Consider the following 26,658-nt stretch of genomic DNA (forward strand, 5'->3'; position numbering starts at 1 on the left):
TCTGATGTCATCTAAACATTTATTCTCTTAATACAGTCTAAAGAAATCATTAGGAAATCAAATGACATCATATGCACAGAGTGATACAAAAATACATTTGTGGCTCCATGGCCATTCCCACAATCAGAGGAAGGACAAGTACGCAGTAGTCATGTGTCTCACACAGAATGTATTTTCTCTATTTCAGATCAGAACAGAAAAGTAAAAGGTCATTAACTTCAGTTAGACTGTAGACAGAGACTGGGGAAATGAAAGGAGACTGATACCCACAGCCCAATGGCATACCTCCGGTTCTTTAATCATATCAAAAAATATATATCCGTGACACATTTCTATCCATCTGAATGACATGACTTCATTGAGTGATTCGATTCTACAGTAGAACATCTCAGACTTCAATCAAATTCATGTTTCGATGAACAACCATGATCAACCATGATTGGCTTTTGTAAATACACTAAACAAAGATATAAATGCAACATGCAACAATTTCTATGATTTTACAGAGTTACAGTTCATATAAGTAAATCAGTCAATTGAAATAACTTCATTAGGCCCTAATCTAGGGATTTCACATGACTGGGAATACAGATATGCATCTGTTGGTCACAGACACCTTAAAAAAAAGTAGGGGAGTGGATCAGAAAACCAGTGTGACCATTATTTGCCTCATGCAGCGTGACACATTTCCTTTGCATAGAGTTGATCAGGCTGTTGATTGTGGCCTGTGAAATGTTGTCCCACTCCTCTTCAATGGCTGTGCAAAGTTGCTGAATATTGGCGAGAACTGGAACACACTGTCGTGCACATCAATTCCTGCAGTCAGCAGGCCAATTGCATGCTCCCTCAAAACATGAGACATCTGTGGCATTGCGTTGTGTGACAAAACTGCACATTTTAGTGTGGCCTTTATTGTCCCTAGCACAAGGTGCACCTGTGTAATGACCATGCTGTTTAATCATCTTCTTGATATGCCACACCTGTCAGGTGGATGGATTATCTTGCCAAAAGAGAAATGCTCACTAACAGGGATGTAAAACAAATTTATGCACCAAATTAGAGAGAAATATGTTTTTTTTATGTGAACGGAACATTTCCGGGATCTTTCATTTCAACTCATGAAACATGGGACCAACACTTTACATTTTGCATTCATATTTTTGTTCAATGTATAACGACAAAGAACTGAAATATCCAAGTCTTTGGTATGAACCTCCTTTTATCCTATTTGGCTTGATAAAAGATCCAGTAAAATGGCCTAGCTTTATTACCATGAACGCACTTGATATCAGACAGGTTGTCAGACAGGTTGTCAGATCAATTAGGCCAACCTTTGACCTTTTTGACAATTGTCACATACAGAATAATGTTGGAAACCCAGAATTACAATCTGCGTAATTGCGTTAGATACTCAATTATTTTCTGGGGGAAGATGTGTTTGAAAAGAGACAAGAGCAAGCAGCGGAAGCAGGGCAGTAGCTCCACCCCCCTTTACAGGCAAGTCTATGGGCCAAATGTCCCCTCCCCTTCCGAAATTTGAAAGATGCGAAATCGTGATTTGTCCAAAATGATCAGTGATTAAAAATCACTGATCAAGTTCCTTGATAGTCATCGCATCCTACAGTCTGTTGACAGACACTACAATACCAGCTATGTTACGTGCGTCTGTCCACGAGAGATTACACACAGAACAGTGGGGATTTTGATAGAGGTGATTAGAGAGAATTTTGATAGAGGTGACAGTTAGAGGTGATTCGACACAATCTCAGTGAGTATTATGTAGGCTATAAGGAACTGTCTATCGGAGCACAATGTAGAACTGGGCCACACAACTTCCCACATTTAGGATGGTGCTCAACTGTAGACTTCCATTTCAAATTACTTTGGACAGCGAGCGCTTATGAACGTTTGTGTCACAGGCAGGCAGTGTTTGACGATGTCATTAACTCTGGCCACTATAATCTCTCTGTAGGTAAGCATTTTTTGATTGGCAGCCACAGTGGCCCGTCATCTTGTTCTCTCACTGATTGACAGTCACAGCGGCCCATCTTGTTCTCTCACTGATTGGCAAGCGCAGTGGCCTATCATCTGCTCCTCTCTCAGGAGAAGATTGGGGAGGGGCGGGGCTTACATGTCTGTCTGGAACAGAAACTTCCTCTAGTAACGCCACAGGAGCCAGACCTCGTCTGCCATTCACCTGAAACACATAGTCACTCAGTAAGCTATCTACAGCACAGCTGCACTCATCTGTTTAGATAGCAGTCTGTTAGATAGCAGTCTGTTAGATAGCAGTCTGTTAGATAGCAGTCTGTTAGATAGCAGTCTGTTAGATAGCAGTCTGTTAGATAGCAGTCTGTTAGATAGCAGTCTGTTAGATAGCAGTCTGTTAGATAGCAGTCTGTTAGATAGCAGTCTGTTAGATAGCAGTCTGTTAGATAGCAGTCTGTTAGATAGCAGTCTGTTAGATAGCAGTCTGTTAGATAGCAGTCTGTTAGATAGCAGTCTGTTAGATAGCAGTCTGTTAGATAGCAGTCTGTTAGATAGCAGTCTGTTAGATAGCAGTCTGTTAGATAGCAGTCTGTTAGATAGCAGTCTGTTAGATAGCAGTCTGTTAGATAGCAGTCTGTTAGATAGCAGTCTGTTAGATAGCAGTCTGTTAGATAGCAGTCTGTTAGATAGCAGTCTGTTAGATAGCAGTCTGTTAGATAGCAGTCTGTTAGATAGCAGTCTGTTAGATAGCAGTCTGTTAGATAGCAGTCTGTTAGATAGCAGTCTGTTAGATAGCAGTCTGTTAGATAGCAGTCTGTTAGATAGCAGTCTGTTAGATAGTCTGTTTAGATAGCAGTCTGTTAGATAGCAGTCTGTTAGATAGCAGTCTGTTAGATAGCAGTCTGTTAGATAGCAGTCTGTTAGATAGCAGTCTGTTAGATAGCAGTCTGTTAGATAGCAGTCTGTTAGATAGCAGTCTGTTAGATAGTCTGTTTAGATAGTCTGTTAGATAGTCTGTTAGATAGTCTGTTAGATAGCAGTCTGTTAGATAGTCTGTTTAGATAGCAGTCTGTTAGATAGCAGTCTGTTAGATAGTCTGTTTAGATAGTAGTCTGTTAGATAGTCTGTTTAGATAGTAGTCTGTTTAGATTTACATTTACATTTAAGTCATTTAGCAGACGCTCTTAGCCAGAGCGACTTACAAATTAGATAGTCGTCTGTTTAGATAGTCGTCTGTTAGATAGCAGTCTAAGGTAGATAGTGGTCTGTTAGATATCTCAGACACAGATCTTTTTTAAATTACAGTGCTTGCACAAAGTATTCAGACCCCTTGACTTTTTCCACATTTTGTTATGTTACAACCTTATTCTAAAATGGATTCAATAGTTTTTTCCCACATCAATCTACACACAATACCCCAAAATGACAAAGCAAAAACGTTTTTTTTAGACATTTATATCACATTTACATAAGTATTCAGACCTTTTACTCAGTACTTTGTTGAAGCACCTTTGGCAACGATTACAGCCTCAAGTCTTCTTGGGTATAACGCTACAAGCTTGGGCCACCTATATTTGGGAAGTTTCTCCCATTCTTCACTGCAGATCCTCTCGAGCTCTGTCAGGTTGGATAGGGAACGTCGCTGCACAGCTATTTTCAGGTCGCTCCAGAGATTTTCGATCGGGTTCAAGTCCAGGCTCTGGCTGGGCCACTCAAGGACATTCAAAGACTTGTCCCGAAGCCACTCCTGCATTGTCTTGGCTGTGTGCTTAGGGTCGTTGTCCTGTTGGAAGGTGAAACTTCGCCCCAGTCTGAGGTCCTGACGGCTCTGGAGCAGATTGTCATCAAGGATCTCTCTGTACTTTGCTTTGTTCATCTTTCCCTCGATCCTGACTAGTCATACTGCAACTGAAAAACATCCCCACAGCATGAGGTTTCCTCCAGACGTGACGCTTGGCATTCAGGCCAAATAGTTCAATCTTGGTTTAATCAGACCAGAGAATCTTGTTTCTCATGGTCTGAGTCTTCAGGTGCCTTTTGGTTTGGCCGGGCGGCCAGCTCTAGGAAGAGTTTTGGTGGTTACAAACTTCTTACATTTAAGAATGATGGAGGCCACTATGTTCTTGGGGACCTTCAATGCTGCAGACATTTTTTGGTACCATTCCCCAATTCTGTGCCTCGACACAATCCTGTCTCGGAGCTCTACGGACAATTCCTTCAACCTCATGGCTTGGTTTTTTCTCTGACATGCACTGTCAACTGTGGGACCTTATATAGACAGGTGTGTGCATTTCCAAATCATGTCCAATCAATTGAATTTACCCTAGGTGTACTCCAATCAAGTTGTAGAAACATCTCAAGGATGATCAATGGAAACAGGATGCACCTGAGCTCAATTACGATTCTCATAGCTAAGTGTCTGAATACTTACGCAAATAAGGTATCTGTTTTTTATTTTTAATACATTTGCTAAAATCTCTAAAAACCTGTTTTTTGCTATGTCATCATGGGGTATTGTGTGCAGATTGATGAGGAAAAAATGTAATTTAATAAATGTTAGAATAAGGCCGTAACGTAACAAAATGTGAAAAAAGTCAAGGGGTCTGAATACTTGCGGAATGCACTGTACATACACATGATGATCCGATATAAAGAGATTCAAGCTACAAGTTAATTCTGCAAGTTGATTGGTAAATGACTGTTGCCTGGATGTTGTTGATTGGCCCACCTCGGCCTGACAGAAGCCGTCGTTCCGTGGGTTGCCTAGGAGCATGACGGTGTCTCCCTCTCTCAGGGCCAGCTCTCTGCTGGGGTGGAGGTTAGGACTGTCCTTCAGAGGGTTGTACTTGTAGATTGCCACAAACTGAAAGGCACGCCACACACACGCAGAGTACATACACACACACATGAATACACAAGCCCAGAAGAGATGACTGTAAATGTAGAGAATTATGAATGAATCACATTTCATTATTTCATACAGATTTCAATGAAACACAGTAACTGAAATGGCACACATCAAGACCGTTGGACTTGCTGAGTCGGGTGAGTAAGGTTTCAACTGGAGAGTGGCTGAAAATATGCAGTAAAAGATTAAAAGATTAAAACGTTGGGTCAGGGTAAGGTTGCAAAAGTCTGGTAAGTTTCCCAAAATGGTCAGGGCAAAAGTGATCATGTGGTGGGTGTGTCAATTTGGAAGTGGGCGTGTTTGTAGAACTCACTGGGTGGGTGGAGCCACTGTGTCGGTGTGTGGGCGGAGTCCTGCAGTCTACGTAGGCAGGGTCTGTGCAGGGAGCAGCAGAAGCTGTGTTGAGACGGGTGTGGTCTGTCCTAAACTGGGTGTGTTTTCCCCTGTAGATGAGGTGGACCTTCTCCGCATAGAGACCATTGGAGCCCAGGGTCTGAACACTGATGTGGACCGGACCGGACAGATCCAGGTTCTCCAGAATACACTGAAAGAGAGGACAGATACACACTGTCATCTTCAACCATTCAACTGATGATACGTAGAAACACCACCACACACAGTGATGAATATTATTGCATCATTAGGGCAGGAGGGGAGGAGGAGGAGAAAGAGGAGGAGGAAAGGTGGAGCATGTTGTCAAAGGACTGCTTCATACCGTACCTTCGTGCATGCAGAGCTCATGACAGACTTGTGGAACTCCCCTTCTACATAGATCTGTGGAGGGAGAGAGAGATGAGCACGGCATACACAGAGCATGAACGAACAACACCAAAGCCAACCATTTACATTCTAATGTATCCAAGGCGAGAGGAGCAGCCTACCATGTATCCATACACAAAGGTTCCGTTGCTGCAGCCCAGCTCATCCAGTGGCGGTCTCTCCCAACCAATCATGAGGCTGCTCTGTCCCACCGTCCTGATGACCTCAACAGAGCCCACCTCAGCTGGAGGTTCTAAGAGGGGCGGGACCAAAGACAATCAGACACGTATGCTTTCCATCAAGTGTACAGTCAACAGTGTGTATTGTGAGGGCTACTGCACCTGGTATAGCTCTGGGTTTGGTTGGTTTAGCTTGTTCAGGTTGGAGGTTGGAGAGGGGCTTCTTGATAAAATGGTTCTCATCAGGTAGTCGTGACAACTCAGCAAGGCGAAGAGCAGTAGTGAAGGGGGCCATTTTGGTGGGGGCTGTAGTTCCAGCGGTAATAGTTGGAGGGGCAGATTGGAGGGGCAGATAGGGGCATATAGTTTGTGCTTTATTAACAGTCTGAGCCATAGCGGTAGGAGGGGTATTAACAGGGGTTGTAACATTGGAGGTAGCAGCAGTAGAGCCAGTTTTAGAGAGGGGTTCTTTACCACTGCTAAGGGCAGTAGTGGTGGTGGTGGTGTGGACAGGAGGGTTGGTAGTTGGATGTGCTCTGTTTGGGGTCTGCTTAGGAGAGGTAGCACCATCACTGGTAATTTTAGTGGGGGCAGTGGGAGATAGGAGACTAGTAGTAGTAATAATAGGGGTAGTTGCTACAAGGGTATGCTTGGGTCGGTTGGGGGCAGCAGGGTTGTGGTTGGGGTATCTTGGGGAGTACCCCTGTCCTGGAGGGGGAATGGAGTAAACCTGGGGGCTGGTATTGGAAGGGAAAACCTAGGGAGAGAATGGGTGACATGGTTGTGTAGACTATATTGGGACTTTGTGCATAAACAATGTACATTTGCGGTCCTTCAAGCCTGGTTAGCATAGCATTGTGTGTTTTGATACTGAATTCTACTACAACTGAAGTTTCTGTTGAAAACAATAAAGTTACTCAATATTTAATGTGTTTGTTTTTTATTTTAATGTGTATATGAATGTGCAGTTTAAAGTGTTTATTGTATTTTGATGTGTATTGTATTTGATCAGCATTGACTCCCTGTCTAAATAAAGAGACCTTGGTTTCAGCATTGACTCCCTGTCTAAATAAAGAGACCTTGGTCTCAGCTTTGACTCCCTGTCTAAATAAAGAGACCTTGGTCTCAGCATTGACTCCCTGTCTAAATAAAGAGACCTTGGTCTCAGCTTTGACTCCCTGTCTAAATAAAGAGACCATGGTCTCAGCATTGACTCCCTGTCTAAATAAAGAGATCTTGGTTTCAGCATTGACTCCCTGTCTAAATAAAGAGACCTTGGTCTCAGCTTTGACTCCCTGTCTAAATAAAGAGACATTGGTCTCAGCTTTGACTCCCTGTCTAAATAAAGAGACCGTGGTCTCAGCATTGACTCCCTGTCTAAATAAAGAGACCGTGGTCTCAGCATTGACTCCCTGTCTAAATAAAGAGATCTTGGTTTCAGCATTGACTCCCTGTCTAAATAAAGAGACCTTGGTTTCAGCATTGACTCCCTGTCTAAATAAAGAGACCTTGGTCTCAGCTTTGACTCCCTGTCTAAATAAAGAGACCTTGGTCTCAGCATTGACTCCCTGTCTAAATAAAGAGACCTTGGTCTCAGCATTGACTCCCTGTCTAAATAAAGGTTAAATAAATCAAAAATAACTTGTGTGAAGGTAGGTAGCATAGAGTTTGTTAAAGCTGTACTATAGGCCTACCTGGTAGCTGTTGGAAAGAGTGTTCTGCAACTGCTGGTGAAGGTTGATGATCTTCCCTGGACTGGTCAGCTTCCTAGTCAGACTGGCACATCTCTCTGGCGAGGGGGAAGTCAGGATGAGTGGTCTCCCATTCTCCTCTAAGAAACGGGCAGGGACCAGGCCAGACTCCCCTTTCACCTCGGCATGGTACATCCCACGTCTGTCTGGGAGTCCAGTGACTTGGACTGATTCACCCACAGAAAGGGGAAGCTGTAACAGAAATGTGTGGATCATATAAGCCTACTGTATAAGAGATCCAACAAGATATCATTTGTTATCATGTATTTATATTCATAAAAACAATGCTCTTTGACAGAATACTGTGTGCCACAGAAACTGAGAGTTGTAATATTTCTAAATCCAACTACCATTGGCAGTAGAGTGTGAGGCATGTTCGGAGAGGGGCAGTAGTCTGCTGTGGCCACACACACTCTGAAGGGTTCCCTCCTACTGCCTTCAGACACAGCTTTACTCAGCTCCTAGGAAGAGAGCACAACCCCTCAGAGATGGCCAGGGAAACCCCTTACACAGGTGTGTTATGTTATAAACCAGTTCAGCTGGCGTGAGGTCTGTTTCTATATTACACAGTGGGGGGAAAAGTACCCAATTGTCATACTTGAAAAAGTAAAGTTACGTTAATAGAAAATGACTCAAGTAAAAGTGAAAGTCCCCCAGTAAAATACTACTTGAGTAAAAGTCTAAAAGTATTTGGTTTTAAATATACTTATGTATCAAAAGTAAATGTAAAAGTATAAATCATTTCAAATTCCTTATATTAAGCCAACCAGATCTATCAGAATAAATCTCCATGACTGGTGCTACACGTTGGAGTTCGTGTCGAGGATTGATTGTACACAACGCAAGAAGAGTACTGTTACAGTACCATTTTCTTTTATCTTTTTTATTTACAGATAGCCAGAGGCACACTGCAACATTCAGACCTCATTTACATAATTGAGTGAGTCCACCAGATCAGAGGCAGTAGGGATGACCAGGGATTTTCTCTTGATAAGTGCGTGAATTGGACCAGCTCTCTGTCCTGCTAAGCATTCAAAATGGTAGGCCTTAATAATGGAACACTAGTCACTTTAATAAGGTTTACATATTTTCGCTTTACTCATCTCGTATGTATATACTGTATTCTATTCTACTGTATTTTAGTCCATGCCACTCCAATATTGCTCATACTAATATTTCTATATTCCTTAATTCTATTCTTTTTCTTGTAGGTTGTGTGTATTGTGTGTATTGTTGTGAATTGTTAGATACTACTGCACTGTTGGAGCTAGAAACACTACACCTGCAACAACATCTGTTAAACATGTGTATGTGACAAATAACATTTGATTTGATTTGAAATGTAATGAGTACTTTTGGGTGTCAGGGAAAATGTATGGAGAACAAGTACATAATTTTCTTTAGTAATGTAGTCAAATAAAAGTAAAAGTTGTCAAAAATATGAATAGTAAAGTAAAGTACAGATACCCCCAAAACCTACTTAAGTACTACTTCAAAGTATTTTTACTTAAGTACTTTACACTACTGGTTTCACACTGTACTAAGATGAATAAGTGGTTCAGTGCAGTGGTATGGTGTGTTACTGCGGTGCGTTTCAAACCTCTCCTCGGGGACCCCCGGACATTTCAATTTTGTTGTTGCCCTGCACTAACTCACCTGATTCGAGTAGTCAAGGGCTTGATTAGTTGACAAGTTGAATCTGGTGTACTAGCTGTGGAATAGTTTGAATACATGGAACGGCTGGGGGTCCCCAAGGAGACGTTTGAACGCCTCTGTGTTACTACATCTCTTACCTGTGCTGTGGAGGCTGCAATAGAGGTCTGTGAGCGCTCCGATCGTTCTGAGGCTGCAGGTGGGAGAAGGTGGGTGTTCTCCTGCAGAGCTGCAGTGGATGGGGGTGTGAAGGTGCTGGCGTAGTCCTGCAGTGCTGTGTCATTAAGCAGGTCCTCAGCCTCCTGGGTCAGATTGTAGTCCAGGCAGCCATACCGACGCAGGGCTCGCATCAACTGTACCAGTAGACTGTTCCTCTGCTGGCACTTCACCACCAGACATGAAAGCTTGGCCTGCCATCGGACAGATCATCAGTCAATCAAAACCAAATCATGACAGCTTGGCTTGTCATTGGGCAGATCATCAGTCAATCAAAACCAAAACATGACAGCTTGGCTTGTCATTGGACAGATCATTAGTCAATCAAAACCAAATCGTGACCGCATGGCCTACGATTGGATACAACAGCTGTCAGTCAAAACAAGTCCAACACCAAATGTTATTTTAGTTTCAAAGAACCATGTATCAAACCAGACTAACAGACTACCCCCATTCTCCACCCCCTCACCTTTAGAGGAGCTATGTCCAGATCCATCTGACTCTTTCTCAGGAGAACATTGTACTGGAGAGTCAGGACAGACATAGCCATTAGAGTAAATACACTGACTGGAAATAACAACAAAACATTACAGTAAACCAAAAACACTGACCACAAATACAGCTCTTTTGATATTGTAAAAGCTCTCTTCCAATACAATTAATTCTGCATGTCTTTGAACAAACATCACTCTAAGCAGAACTGTGGTTTTATCAGACTAGGATGAAGTTGCTCCTGGACACTGATCTAAGGTCAGTTTTGAATTTTCTTCCTAACAGGTAAGCCTCGGGATTCGGGGATGGTAGAGTATTAAGCTGATCCTAGATCTGTGCAAAAGGATGTCTTCTACCTAAATTTGTAAACTTAAGGGTAACTTTTACCTATCTTAGCTGACAAAAGGCAGTTTACCTTAGCTCTGATGTCATCATAGCGCACCCTCAGTAAGGTGAGTGTGTTGCGCCAGTCATCTCTGCTGCCCTGCTCTGTCTTCAGAGATGTGTACTCTGAACTCAGCTCCTTCAGAGCAACACTCTGAGTGAATGATCACAAAATCAGGTATACAGTACACACGCAGAAAGATTTAGTCAACACACACACCTTGGCTTTGAGTTCAGCCTGAAGCAACACACACCTTGGCTTTGAGTTCAGCCTGAAGCAACACACACCTTGGCTTTGAGTTCAGCCTGAAGCAACACACACCTTGGCTTTGAGCTCAGCCTGAAGCAACACACACCTTGGCTTTGAGTTCAGCCTGAAGCAACACACACCTTGGCTTTGAGTTCAGCCTGAAGCAACACACACCTTGGCTTTGAGTTCAGCCTGAAGCAACACACACCTTGGCTTTGAGTTCAGCCTGAAGCAACACACACCTTGGCTTTGAGTTCAGCCTGAAGCAACACACACCTTGGCTTTGAGTTCAGCCTGAAGCAACACACACCTTGGCTTTGAGTTCAGCCTGAAGCAACACACACCTTGGCTTTGAGTTCAGCCTGAAGCAACACACACCTTGGCTTTGAGTTCAGCCTGAAGCAAGCTGAACTTCTCTTCAATCTTGATCCTTAGTGAGTGAGCATCGGTCTTCTCTCTCTCCAGACCCACTAGTCTGCTCTTCACCTCTCCCAACTAACAACAGACACAGCCAGTGGGTTATCATGACATGACTATGGTGGTTAGTGAGAGGGATACTTTCTCTATCCATACCTCTGCTCTCAGTGTGTGGTTTTCCCTCTTCGTCTCCTCCACCTCCTTGGTTTCCTCTCTCATCCCCTTCACCTCATTGGCTGCCTTTCCCGCCCTCTTTTCAGCCTCCTCTCGTCTGACCTCAGACACACCCAGCTCACGGTACCACCTTTGAGCCTGCACACACAGATTCTGTCCAGTCATGGTTCTGACCTCTGACCTCTCCTCTGATTGGCCAAGAAGACAGGAAGAAAGGAGCGCTCACCTCTGATTGGGTCTTCTTCAGTACCTCTCGTGAGCTTCTGAGTTCTAACCCCAGCGACTCGATCTCCTTCATCAGTTCACTCTGCTCCACATCTGTTCCCTCTTTCTCTCCCAAGTGGTTCTGTATACGGGGATATGCTATAACTCACACAACCCTGCGACACGCTACTACCGACAGAAACTCAGTGCCAACATACATAACAACTCACACAAGTACAAAGATTCGCTCCTACCTGTGCAGACTGCTCCAAACGGATGGTCTTGTAGGAGTAGACCGTGGCCAGACATCTATGAGTGACATCACCATCATCATGCGTTTTTGGCATCTGACCCCCTCTCTCTGTAGCCACAACCTCTGTGCGTGTTGCCTTGCCAACGTGGTTCTCTGAGGGCTGCTGGTTGTGGCTCCGCCCCTGTAACAGCAGCTGATTCCGTAGAGTAGCGACGTCCATCTGCAACTGGTCTCTCTCCTCTGTGAGCTGTTCTCTCTGTTCTCTCAGAACATCCATTGACTGAACTAGCTGCTCTTTCTCTTCTTTTAGATCAGAGACAAACTGGTCCACCTGGTACCTCTCTCGTGTTTGAAGGCTGAGAGATGACAGCTTGTCTCTTTCCTGCTCTAGACAGCTGAGTGTCTGTGTTAGCCGGTCTCTCTGTCCCTTTAAACCACACATTGACTGCATCAACTGATCTCTCTCATCGTTTTGGCTGAAGAGAGACTGCGAGAGCTTGTCTCTCTCCTCCTGGAGTCCAGACATTGACTGAACTAGCTGGCCTCTCTCCTCCTGGAGTCCAGACATTGACTGAACTAGCTGGTCTCTCTCCTCCTGGAGTCCAGACATTGACTGAACTAGCTGGCCTCTCTCCTCCTGGAGTCCAGACATTGACTGAACTAGCTGGTCTCTCTCCTCCTGGAGTCCAGACATTGAGAGAACTAGCTGGTCTCTCTCCTCCTGGAGTCCAGACATTGACTGAACTAGCTGGTCTCTCTCCTCCTGGAGTCCAGACATTGACAGAACTAGCTGGTCTCTCTCCTCCTGGAGTCCAGACATTGACTGAACTAGCTGGTCTCTCTCCTCCTGGAGTCCAGACATTGACTGAACTAGCTGGTCTCTCTCCTCCTGGAGTCCAGACATTGACTGAACTAGCTGGTCTCTCTCCTCCTGGAGTCCAGACATTGACTGAACTAGCTGGTCTCTCTCCTCCTGGAGTTCAGACATTGACTGAACTAGCTGGTCTCTCTCCTCCTGGAGTCCAGACATTGACTGAACTAGCTGGTCTCTCTCCTCCTGGAGTCCAGACATTGACTGAACTAGCTGGTCTCTCTCCTCCTGGAGTCCAGACATTGACTGAACTAGCTGGTCTCTCTCCTCCTGGAGTCCAGACATTGACTGAACTAGCTGGTCTCTCTCCTCTTTTAAACCACACATTGACCGCATCACCTTGTCTCTCTCATCTTTCAGACCACAGAGGGTCCTTGTCAGCTGTTCTTTCACTTCTTTTAAACCGCAGAGTGACTTATGGATCTGGTCGCGTTCTTCTTTCAGAACCCACATGGAGCGTGTTAGCTGGTGTTTCTCCTCTGTCTGACTGCTAAGTGAGAGGGCTACCTGTTCTCTTTCCTCATTGAGATCACTGAGATAGCCAATCAGCTCATCCCTCTTCTCTCCAAGCCTGCACGTTGACTCCGTGGTCAAACGGTCCTCCTGCTGACCACACACTGACTCGACTGTGTGGTCAACCTGTAGTACACCACTATTCACTGACCCTGGCGTCTGATCACCTTGTAGACTGGTCACAACACCTACTGTGGGTTGACCCTGTTGAGCGGGCACTGAGCCGACCGCATGCTCACCCTGTTGACCGCACTCTGACTCAGTGGTCAAACCACTGTCACACTGCTGTAGGCCTAGCTGACCGCTCTCCACCCGTCTTTCCTGCAGCTCTATGATAGTGTTGAGGTCATCCTCAGTCTTCCTGGTCAGCTCAGTGATGAGACCTCCCTGCTCCAGGTTCTCCTGCTCCAGCCTGGTGCTCTCCCTCTCTAGCAGGGACACCTGCAGCCTGAGCTGGACTAGCTCCCTCTCACTCTCCCCCTCCTGGCTCTCTATGTGGGCTAGGAGCTCCTGGATACGCCTGCCCAGGGCCCGGTTCTCCTGGTTCAAGGCTAGGGCTAGGTCATCTTGGGCTAAGGCATACAGGGACAGGTCATCCTGGGCTAAGGCTAGGATAGTATCATTCTGATATGGAGTTGCAGTGAGCTCTCTGCTACCCTGGGGTATTAGGTTTGGAGTTGGCACCTTGTTTTCCTGGACATTTGTCATGCTCTCGCCTACGAGCGAGGACCACTGCTCCACCTCGCAGGCCCCTGTTTCTCCCTGCTCCCTGAGTTTACATTTCAGTCGGGCGTTCTCCTCGGTCACCCTGTACAGCTGGTCCTGTGTGTGTCGTAGAGTGCTCTCCAGCTGGTCCCTGTGGTCCCGGAGTGAGTCCATGTCGCCCCCCATGCTCCTGTAAGCCTCTCTCAGGGCCTCAGTCTCCTCGCTTGTCCCCTCCTCCAGGTTGAGAGAGGGAAAGCCCCCAGGACCAGGACACCAGTCCCTCAGGGTCAACTCCCCCAGACCCTCAACGCTCTTAGTACCCAGGGATATGAGGCCGGGGTTCTGACTACGGTGGCCTGAGAGGTTTAGGAGATCCGGCTGGGGCAGGGGCAGAGGCAGCGTGGAGTTTTCCTGTGACCTCTCTGTTGCTCCATGGTGTTGAGCAGAGGGAGGTGTGTCTAGTGAAGACTGGCCTGGGATCAGCTTCACCTGCATAGATGATGAACATTAAACATTAGAGGTTCATCAAAAAGCAGATCCCAGTCTCAAACACACAAGCCGGCCACACTCGTTAGTTCTTCTGTAGTTACTCAGATCAACATTCCACTTTGGACCCATGATAATCCCACATTATAATCCATTTTACAATCCTAAAATAAGGTTTGCTTATAATCGTAATCATTCACTTTCTTGAGGCTTAACTCTCCAACTCTTACACTGATTTACAGAGTCCCCTCTACATGATCTTTCATCTCATCACTCACCGGGTCAGTGTTGTCCACAGAGCAGGGACCTGGTTGACCCAGGCCAGGGGTGTTTGGCAGGGAGGTAGCCAGGCTGGGGTCAGTAGAACCCAGGCTATGGTTGGTTTGTCTCAGGGTGTGGCTGAGCCTCTGACACAGTCTCTGGTTCTCCTCTTGCAGCTCCTCCACCTCCTCCATCAGGGAGCTCTCTGTCAGCTTCAGTCTGTGGACCACCGTCCTCATCTCCTCCAAAGTACAGGACAAGAAGTGGTTGTTCTCCTGCACTTCCTGCAGCTGTTCCATCAGCCCCCTCTGCTCCGCCAGCTTCTGCTCCTCCCTTTCCAGCAGAACCCTGAGGTCCTCTTGGAGGCTGAGGATGAAGCTTCTCAGTCTAGCCTCACCCCCCAGACTCTCACCCTCTTCCCCTTCCTCCCCCTCTCTTTCTCTATCATCCGCTCCCTGCTTCTGCTGGAGCTGTTGTCCGTAGTGTCTCCGCTGTGTCTTCTCCTCACCGTCCTCCTCCTCTCCTTCTCCTTCCGACCTTGGGTGGGGCAGTCTCTCTGTCTCTGTTCTCTGTTGGCCTGAGGTTGGTACCATGATGGGATTGACATTGTCTGCAGTAACGGAGTTGGTGCTAGCTGTGTTGACAGGGGCTATGTAGGTGGCAGCAGATACGTTCATCTCCAGCACCGGTCGCTCCAGCTGGTGGAGTCTGGTCTGCAGGCCCTGCTCTCTGTCTCTGGCCAGGCCTAGCTTGTGGTGCAGCTGGCTCTTGAAGAGCTCAAAGTACTGAGACTGGCGGCCCATCTCCTCTTCTTTAGCCCTGAGCTGGGCCTGACAGCGCCGCAGCCTCTCCCTCCACACACGGTCCCCACGCTCCTTCTCCTGGGACTGGGACAGAGACAGGGAGATTAAAATAACTTACACCTGAGCTACAATAGAGTTATGATACTCGCATACTCCCTGCATTCTCCTTCTTCTTACAATTACAATAAAGTACAATAAATTACCCTACACTAATACCTGAGTTAAAACAGGCGTACACTACACTAATACCTGAGTTAAAAAAGGTTTACACTACACTAATACCTGAGTTACAACAGGTTTACACTACACTAATACCTGAGTTACAACAGGCGTACACTACACTAATACCTGAGTTAAAACAGGTTTACACTACACTAATACCTGAGTTACAACAGGTTTACACTACACTAATACCTGGGTTAAAACATGTTTACACTACACTAATACCTGAGTTACAACAGGTTTGCACTACACTAATACCTGAGTTACAACAGGTTTACACTACACTAATACCTGAGTTACAACAGGTTTACACTACACTAATACCTGAGTTAAAACAGGTTTACACTACACTAATACCTGAGTTAAAACAGGTGTACACTACACTAATACCTGAGTTACGACAGGTTTACACTACACTAATACCTGAGTTACGACAGGTTTACACTACACTAATACCTGAGTTACAACAGGTTTACACTACACTAATACCTGAGTTACAACAGGTTTACACTACACTAATACCTGAGTTACAACAGGTGTACACTACACGAATACCTGAGTTACAACAGGTTTACACTACACGAATACCTGAGTTACAACAGGTTTACACTACACGAATAACTGAGTTACAACAGGTTTACACTACACTAATACCTGAGTTACAACAGGTTTACACTACACTAATACCTGAGTTACAACAGGTTTACACTACACTAATACCTGAGTTACAACAGGTTTACACTACACTAATACCTGAGTTACAACAGGTTTACACTACACTAATATCTGAGTTAAAACAGGTTTACACTACACTAATACCTGAGTTAAAACAGGCGTACACTAAACTAATACCTGAGTTAAAACAGGTTTACACTACACTAATACCTGAGTTACAACAGGTTTACACTACACTAATACCTGAGTTACAACAGGTTTACACTATACTAATACCTGAGTTACAACAGGTTTACACTACACTAATACCTGAGTTACAACAGGTTTACACTACACTAATACCTGAGTTAAAACAGGCGTACACTAAACTAATACCTGAGTTAAAACAGGCGTACACTACACTAATACCTGAGTTACAACAGGTTTACACTATACTAATACCTGAGTTAAAACAGGTTTACAATACACTAATACCTGAGTTACAACAGGCTTACATTACCTGAGTTACAACAGGTTTAAACTACACTAATACCTGAGTTACAACAGGTTTACACTACACTAATACCTGAGTTACAACAGGTGTACACTACACTAATACTTGAGTTACAACAGGTTTACACTATACTAATACCTGAGTTACAACAGGTTTACACTACACTAATACCAGAGTTACAACATGTTTACACTACACTACCTGAGTTACAACAGGTTTACACTACCTGAGTTACAACAGGTTTACACTACACTAATACCTGAGTTACAACAGGCTTACATTACCTGAGTTACAACAGGTTTAAACTACACTAATACCTGAGTTACAACAGGTTTACACTACACTAATACCTGAGTTACAACAGGTTTACACTACACTAATACCTGAGTTACAACAGGTTTACACTAAACTAATACCTGAGTTACAACAGGCTTACACTACACAAATACCTGAGTTACAACAGGTGTACACTACACTAATACCTGAGTTACAACAGGTTTACACTACACTAATACCTGAGTTACAACAGGTTTACACTACACTAATACCTGAGTTACAACAGGTTTACACTACACTAATACCTGAGTTACAACAGGCTTACACTACACTAATACCTGAGTTAAAACAGGTTTACACTACACTAATACCTGAGTTACAACAGGTGTACATTACACTAATACCCAAGTTACATCAGGTTTACACTACACTAATACCCAAGTTACATCAGGTTTACACTACACTAATACCTGAGTTAAAACAGGTTTACACTACACTAATACCTGAGTTACAACAGGTTTACACTACACTAATACCTGAGTTACAACAGGCGTACACTACACTAATACCTGAGTTAAAACAGGTTTACACTACACTAATACCTGAGTTACAACAGGTTTACACTACACTAATACCTGAGTTAAAACATGTTTACACTACACTAATACCTGAGTTACAACAGGTTTGCACTACACTAATACCTGAGTTACAACAGGTTTACACTACACTAATACCTGAGTTACAACAGGTTTACACTACACTAATACCTGAGTTAAAACAGGTTTACACTACACTAATACCTGAGTTAAAACAGGTGTACACTACACTAATACCTGAGTTACGACAGGTTTACACTACACTAATACCTGAGTTACGACAGGTTTACACTACACTAATACCTGAGTTACAACAGGTTTACACTACACTAATACCTGAGTTACAACAGGTTTACACTACACTAATACCTGAGTTACAACAGGTGTACACTACACGAATACCTGAGTTACAACAGGTTTACACTACACGAATACCTGAGTTACAACAGGTTTACACTACACGAATAACTGAGTTACAACAGGTTTACACTACACTAATACCTGAGTTACAACAGGTTTACACTACACTAATACCTGAGTTACAACAGGTTTACACTACACTAATACCTGAGTTACAACAGGTTTACACTACACTAATACCTGAGTTACAACAGGTTTACACTACACTAATACCTGAGTTACAACAGGTGTACACTACACTAATACCTGAGTTACAACAGGTGTACACTACACTAATACCTGAGTTACAACAGGCTTACATTACCTGAGTTACAACAGGTTTAAACTACACTAATACCTGAGTTACAACAGGTTTACACTACACTAATACCTGAGTTACAACAGGTTTGCACTACACTAATACCTGAGTTACAACAGGTTTACACTACACTAATACCTGAGTTAAAACAGGTTTACACTACACTAATACCTGAGTTACAACAGGTTTACACTACACTAATACCTGAGTAAAAAAACAGGCGTACACTACACTAATACCTGAGTTAAAACAGTTTTACACTACACTAATACCTGAGTTACAACAGGTTTGCACTACACTAATACCTGAGTTAAAACAGGTGTACACTACACTAATACCTGAGTTACAACAGGTTTACACTACACTAATACCTGAGTTACAACAGGTTTACACTACACTAATACCTGAGTTACAACAGGTTTGCACTACACTAATACCTGAGTTAAAACAGGCGTACACTACACTAATACCTGAGATACAACAGGTGTACACTACACTAATACCTGAGTTACAACAGGTTTACACTATACTAATACCTGAGTTACAACAGGTTTACACTACACTAATACCTGAGTTACAACAGGTTTACACTACACTAATACCTGAGTTACAACAGGTTTACACTACACTAATACCTGAGTTACATCAGGTTTACACTACACTAATACCTGAGTTACATCACGTGTACACTACACTAATACCTGAGTTACATCAGGTTTACACTACACTAATACCTGAGTTAAAACAGGTTTACACTACACTAATACCTGAGTTAAAACAGGTTTGCACTACACTAATACCTGAGTTACAACAGGCGTACACTACACTAATACCTGAGTTAAAACAGGTTTACACTACACTAATACCTGAGTTACAACAGGTTTGCACTACACTAATACCTGAGTTACAACAGGTTTACACTACACTAATACCTGAGTTACAACAGGTTTACACTACACTAATACCTGAGTTACAACAGGTTTACACTACACTAATACCTGAGTTACATCAGGTTTACACTACACTAATACCTGAGTTACATCAGGTGTACACTACACTAATACCTGAGTTACATCAGGTTTACACTACACTAATACCTGAGTTAAAACAGGTTTACACTACACTAATACCTGAGTTAAAACAGGTTTACACTACACTAATACCTGAGTTACATCAGGTGTACACTACACTAATACCTGAGTTAAAACAGGTTTGCACTACACTAATACCTGAGTTACAACAGGTGTACACTACACTAATACCTGAGTTACAACAGGTTTACACTACACTAATACCTGAGTTAAAACAGGTTTACACTACACTAATACCTGAGTTACAACAGGTTTGCACTACACTAATACCTGAGTTAAAACAGGCGTACACTACACTAATACCTGAGTTAAAACAGGTTTACACTACACTAATACCTGAGTTACAACAGGTTTGCACTACACTAATACCTGAGTTACAACAGGTTTACACTACACTAATACCTGAGTTACAACAGGTTTACACTACACTAATACCTGAGTTACAACAGGTTTACACTACACTAATACCTGAGTTACAACAGGTTTACACTACACTAATACCTGAGTTACAACAGGTTTACACTACACTAATACCTGAGTTAAAACAGGTTTACACTACACTAATACCTGAGTTAAAACAGGCGTACACTAAACTAATACCTGAGTTAAAACAGGTTTACACTACACTAATACCTGAGTTACAACAGGTTTACACTACACTAATACCTGAGTTACAACAGGTTTACACTATACTAATACATGAGTTACAACAGGTTTACACTACACTAATACCTGAGTTACAACAGGTTTACACTACACTAATACCTGAGTTAAAACAGGCGTACACTAAACTAATACCTGAGTTAAAACAGGCGTACACTACACTAATACCTGAGTTACAACAGGTTTACACTATACTAATACCTGAGTTAAAACAGGTTTACAATACACTAATACCTGAGTTACAACAGGCTTACATTACCTGAGTTACAACAGGTTTAAACTACACTAATACCTGAGTTACAACAGGTTTACACTACACTAATACCTGAGTTACAACAGGTGTACACTACACTAATACTTGAGTTACAACAGGTTTACACTATACTAATACCTGAGTTACAACAGGTTTACACTACACTAATACCAGAGTTACAACATGTTTACACTACACTACCTGAGTTACAACAGGTTTACACTACCTGAGTTACAACAGGTTTACACTACACTAATACCTGAGTTACAACAGGCTTACATTACCTGAGTTACAACAGGTTTAAACTACACTAATACCTGAGTTACAACAGGTTTACACTACACTAATACCTGAGTTACAACAGGTTTACACTACACTAATACCTGAGTTACAACAGGTTTACACTACACTAATACCTGAGTTACAACAGGCTTACACTACACAAATACCTGAGTTACAACAGGTGTACACTACACTAATACCTGAGTTACAACAGGTTTACACTACACTAATACCTGAGTTACAACAGGTTTACACTACACTAATACCTGAGTTACAACAGGTTTACACTACACTAATACCTGAGTTACAACAGGCTTACACTACACTAATACCGGAGTTAAAACAGGTTTACACTACACTAATACCTGAGTTACAACAGGTGTACATTACACTAATACCCAAGTTACATCAGGTTTACACTACACTAATACCCAAGTTACATCAGGTTTACACTACACTAATACTTGAGTTAAAACAGGTTTACACTACACTAATACCTGAGTTAAAACAGGTTTACACTACACTAATACCTGAGTTAAAACAGGTTTACACTATACTAATACCTGAGTTAAAACAGGTTTACACTACACTAATACCTGAGTTACAACAGGTTTGCACTACACTAATACCTGAGTTAAAACAGGTTTACACCATACTAATACCTGAGTTACAACAGGTTTACACTATACTAATACCTGAGTTACAACAGGTTTACACTATACTAATACCTGAGTTACAACAGGTTTACACTACACTAATACCTGAATTACAACAGGTTTACACTATACTAATACCTGAGTTACAACAGGTTTACACTATACTAATACCTGAGTTACAACAGGTTTACACTATACTAATACCTGAGTTACAACAGGTTTACACTATACTAATACCTGAGTTACAACAGGTTTACACTACACTAATACCTGAGTTACAACAGGTTTGCACTACACTAATACCTGAGTTAAAACAGGTTTACACTATACTAATACCTGAGTTAAAACAGGTTTACACTACACTAATACCTGAGTTACAACAGGCTTACATTACCTGAGTTACAACAGGTTTAAACTACACTAATACCTGAGTTACAACAGGTTTACACTACACTAATACCTGAGTTACAACAGGTGTACACTACACTAATACTTGAGTTACAACATGTTTACACTACACTAATACCTGAGTTACAACAGGTTTACACTATACTAATACCTGAGTTACAACAGGTTTACACTACACTACCTGAGTTACAACAGGTTTACACTACCTGAGTTACAACAGGTTTACACTACACTAATACCTGAGTTACAACAGGCTTACATTACCTGAGTTACAACAGGTTTAAACTACACTAATACCTGAGTTACAACAGGTTTACACTACACTAATACCTGAGTTACAACAGGTTTACACTACACTAATACCTGAGTTACAACAGGTTTACACTACACTAATACCTGAGTTACAACAGGCTTACACTACACTAATACCTGAGTTACAACAGGTTTACACTACACTAATACCTGAGTTACAACAGGTTTACACTACACTAATACTTGAGTTACAACAGGTTTACACTACACTAATACCTGAGTTACAACAGGCTTACACTACACTAATACCTGAGTTACATCAGGTGTACACTACACTAATACCTGAGTTACATCAGGTTTACACTACACTAATACCTGAGTTAAAACAGGTTTACACTACACTAATACCTGAGTTACAACAGGTTTACACTACACTAATACCTGAGTTAAAACAGGTTTACACTACACTAATACCTGAGTTAAAACAGGTTTACACTACACTAATACCTGAGTTACAACAGGTTTACACTATACTAATACCGGAGTTAAAACAGGTTTACACTACACTAATACCTGAGTTACAACAGGTTTACACAATACTAATACCTGAGTAACAACAGGTTTACAATACACTACCTGAGTTACAACAGGTTTACACTACCTGAGTTACAACAGGTTTACACTACACTAATACCTGAGTTACAACAGGCTTACATTACCTGAGTTACAACAGGTTTAAACTACACTAATACCTGAGTTACAACAGGTTTACACTACACTAATACCTGAGTTACAACAGGTTTACACTACACTAATACCTGAGTTACAACAGGCTTACACTACACTAATACCTGAGTTACAACAGGTTTACACTACACTAATACCTGAGTTACAACAGGTTTACACTACACTAATACCTGCGTTACAACAGGCTTACACTACACTACCTGAGTAACAACAGGCTTACACTACCTGAGTTACAACAGGTTTACACTACACTAATACCTGAGTTACAACAGGTTTACACTACACTAATACCTGAGTTACAACAGGTTTACACTACACTAATACCTGAGTTACAACAGGTGTACACTACACTAATACCTGAGTTACAACAGGTGTACACTACACTAATACTTGAGTTACAACAGGTTTACACTACACTAATACCTGAGTTACATCAGGTGTACACTACACTAATACCTGAGTTACATCAGGTTTACACTACACTAATACCTGAGTTAAAACAGGTTTACACTACACTAATACCTGAGTTACAACAGGTTTACACTACACTAATACCTGAGTTAAAACAGGTTTACACTACACTAATACCTGAGTTAAAACAGGTTTACACTACACTAATACCTGAGTTACAACAGGTTTACACTATACTAATACCGGAGTTAAAACAGGTTTACACTACACTAATACCTGAGTTACAACAGGTTTACACAATACTAATACCTGAGTAACAACAGGTTTACAATACACTACCTGAGTTACAACAGGTTTACACTACCTGAGTTACAACAGGTTTACACTACACTAATACCTGAGTTACAACAGGCTTACATTACCTGAGTTACAACAGGTTTAAACTACACTAATACCTGAGTTACAACAGGTTTACACTACACTAATACCTGAGTTACAACAGGTTTACACTACACTAATACCTGAGTTACAACAGGCTTACACTACACTAATACCTGAGTTACAACAGGTTTACACTACACTAATACCTGAGTTACAACAGGTTTACACTACACTAATACCTGCGTTACAACAGGCTTACACTACACTACCTGAGTAACAACAGGCTTACACTACCTGAGTTACAACAGGTTTACACTACACTAATACCTGAGTTACAACAGGTTTACACTACACTAATACCTGAGTTACAACAGGTTTACACTACACTAATACCTGAGTTACAACAGGTTTACACTACACTAATACCTGAGTTACAACAGGTGTACACTACACTAATACCTGAGTTACAACAGGTGTACACTACACTAATACCTGAGTTACAACAGGCTTACACTACACTAATACCTGAGTTACAACAGGTTTACACTACACTAATACTTGAGTTACAACAGGTTTACACTACACTAATACCTGAGTTACAACAGGTTTACACTACACTAATACCTGAGTTACAACAGGTTTACACTACACTAATACTTGAGTTACAACAGGTTTACACTACACGAATACCTGAGTTACAACAGGTTTACACTACACGAATACCTGAGTTACAACAGGTTTACACTACACTAATACCTGAGTTACAACAGGTTTACACTGCACTAATACATGAGTTACAACAGGTTTACACTACACTAATACCTGAGTTACAACAGGTTTACACTACACTAATACCTGAGTTACAACAGGTTTACACTACACTAATACCTGAGTTACAACAGGTTTACACTACCTGAGTTACAACAGATTTACACTACCTGAGTTACAACAGGTTTACACTACCTGAGTTACAACAGGTTTACACTACCTGAGTTACAACAGGTTTACACTACCTGAGTTACAACAGGTTTACACTACCTGAGTTACAACAGGTTTACACTACCTGAGTTACAACAGGTTTACACTACCTGAGTTACAACAGGTTTACACTACACTAATACCTGAGTTACATCAGGCTTACACTACACTAATACCTGAGTTACAACAGGTTTACACTACACTAATACCTGGTTACAACAGACTTACACTACACTAATACCTGGTTACAACAGACTTACACTACACTAATACCTGAGTTACAACAGGTTTACACTACACTAATACCTGAGTTACATCAGGCTTACACTACACTAATACCTGAGTTACAACAGGTTTACACTACACTAATACCTGGTTACAACAGACTTACACTACATGTACAGTACAGCTTCCAGTACTCATATGTTTGCTATGCCTCATTGAAGCTCATGTAAAGCTCAATTCTGTCTCTCACCATGGAGCGTACCTCCTCCTTCAGCGTGTGGAGCCGCTCATCCAGCCTCTGGCGCTGCAGCATGCTGGAGCAGTGGAGGACTGAGTTGGCAGTAAGGTCCTCCACCTTCTGTAGCAGGCTCTGTTCTGACACCTCCAACTCTCTAATCCTGCACAGGAGGACGACATGACTCATTAGATCACATTACATTTTCATAGCATTACATGATTAGCATAGCATTACATGAATAGCATAGAATTGCATGAATACAATAGCATTACATGATTAGCATAGCATTACATTAGCATTCAACAGAGATGAGACATCCTACTGTCAAATTGTTTTTGCCTGTCACCAGTTCAAGAGAAAGTAGAAGTGTGCACACATACCTTACTGGCTGCAAAGTTTGAAATAAACCCCACACACAGTGATATCATGCTAAGAGGTAACCAACTGTCTGTTACTATGGCAAAATGCTGCTTGGTAAGCTGCATGTGAGAACAGGATGTGCAATGTGATATGGTTGTGGCCATATGTTGTAGCTGTGTGATACGTGATCCCTGTCTCTATGTCACCTGCTCCTCACCTGTTGTGCAGAGCGCTCTCAGACTCAGTGAAGGAGCTGACGTTGTCTCTCAGGCTGTGCTCTAGAAGCTTCACTCTGTGGGTCAGAACCTGGAGGTCCGGGGTGCCAGTGGGACCTGTTACCATGGTTACAGAGTCAGCTCCGGTTCCGGTCCCCGCTGTTGTAATCATGTTCCCCTCCATGGTTGTTGTTCATGGGTGACCTCCTCTCTAGAACCTGCAAACCAACGGTTTCCATTCAGAAACCTTACTGATCCTCTCCCTGCATTCATCCACTGTCTGGTAGCAAACCAGCAAACACACTCCTTCTCCAACCTGTCATACCCCCCTCTCTTTCTCAAAAACTCCCTCCCCTCCTCTCTATACCTCTCTGACCTCCCTCTTTCTCTCCCTTCGCTTCTCTCTCTGTCCTCTCTTCCTTCTCTTTCTTGACCCTTTGCTGTGGTGTAACACGCACTCATACAAATTGCATTAATCATGAGAGCAGTAGCTCGGCTGCAGCAAGTAGCTGACTAGCTTCAGACATGCGTCTAAAGTTACCTCACCACCTCCTCTCCCTAACCACAACAAGCCCCGCCCCCTCATCCCATCACCCATCTCTCCCAGTTAGCCAAGTTATTGCGTAACTCTGATTAAGCTAATGAATGAATGCAATGTGAAGCCAATGGATAACTCAGAACTGCAGAACAGAGCAGAAGGAGGAAGTATTTGTGTTGGGTTTGTTTTGTCAAGGTACCTAAAGTTAGACATAATTGTAAAATACAGTGCTGTGATAATATAAAGTAACTTACCTACTGAAGATTCTTTGTTGTCTTCCACAGACTAGACTCCTCCCGTCCCCTCAGTCCTCTGGTGTCTCTCTACTGCGGAACCTACTCAGAGCTTTCACTTCTTACCCTTTCAACGTGGCCGTGACGGCCGTTTCCATGGAGACCCTCATGCGCTGAGCTTTCCGGGAAGGTCCAGTGCCCAGGACTTGGCTAGTCTGTGTTAGAAAGGCCTCCTGCTTTCTTTCCCCCTCCCTATCTTTCCCCCTTCTTCTTCCTCTCCTCCTCCTCCTCCCTCCTCTCCAATTGCACTCGTTCGTTGTGTGGTTCTAAATACACCTGAGGCGGTGTCTCAATCAATGTTGTCCTTATTGTCCCGCTTCAGTGTTCCAGTCACAATGTTTATGCTTTTTAGAACTCACGTTAGAGTTTGGCTAATTGTTCCACTTCCAGAAATGGTAGGTGATGCTTCCTTTCTATAA

At 42.7% G+C, this 26,658-nt stretch overlaps 1 protein-coding gene across 7 annotated transcripts; it reads right to left on the bottom strand.

Moving 5' to 3' along the window:
• LOC129827774 (golgin subfamily B member 1-like) lies at positions 1-26,289 on the bottom strand. 7 transcript variants are annotated; one of them, XM_055888939.1, is made up of 19 exons: positions 26,201-26,289; positions 25,411-25,626; positions 24,858-24,993; positions 14,483-15,352; positions 11,631-14,207; positions 11,399-11,518; positions 11,155-11,310; positions 10,960-11,076; positions 10,363-10,485; positions 9,925-9,978; positions 9,380-9,649; positions 7,937-8,047; positions 7,530-7,778; positions 5,998-6,592; positions 5,779-5,909; positions 5,618-5,671; positions 5,211-5,441; positions 4,718-4,852; positions 1-2,197 (listed from the first exon to the last, which is right to left on the bottom strand). In XM_055888939.1, the coding sequence occupies exons 2-19, from the start codon at positions 25,590-25,592 to the stop codon at positions 2,021-2,023; spliced, it is 6,288 nt and encodes a 2,095-aa protein (XP_055744914.1). In that variant the 5' UTR covers positions 25,593-25,626; positions 26,201-26,289; the 3' UTR covers positions 1-2,020. The 7 variants fall into 7 exon arrangements, with proteins under 7 accessions (XP_055744914.1, XP_055744913.1, XP_055744916.1 ...); XM_055888938.1 differs by having other exon boundaries at positions 24,846-24,993; XM_055888941.1 differs by lacking the exon at positions 10,363-10,485 and having other exon boundaries at positions 24,846-24,993.
• Between the last annotated feature and the right edge of the window lie 369 nt (positions 26,290-26,658).

Source organism: Salvelinus fontinalis, chromosome 29 (assembly GCF_029448725.1).
Source record: "Salvelinus fontinalis isolate EN_2023a chromosome 29, ASM2944872v1, whole genome shotgun sequence".
NCBI lineage: Eukaryota > Metazoa > Chordata > Actinopteri > Salmoniformes > Salmonidae > Salvelinus > Salvelinus fontinalis.

Bases quoted from the DNA above. Each gene is read 5' to 3' on its own strand.
- LOC129827774 (XM_055888938.1), bottom strand. From the start codon at position 25,592: ATGGAGGGGAACATGATTACAACAGCGGGGACCGGAACCGGAGCTGAC. The intron at 24,994-25,410 runs GTGAGGAGCAGG...CCTCCTGTGCAG, and splicing joins GAGAGCGCTCTGCACAACAG to GATTAGAGAGTTGGAGGTGT. The intron at 11,077-11,154 runs GTATGGATAGAG...GTCTGTTGTTAG, and splicing joins ACCACACACTGAGAGCAGAG to TTGGGAGAGGTGAAGAGCAG.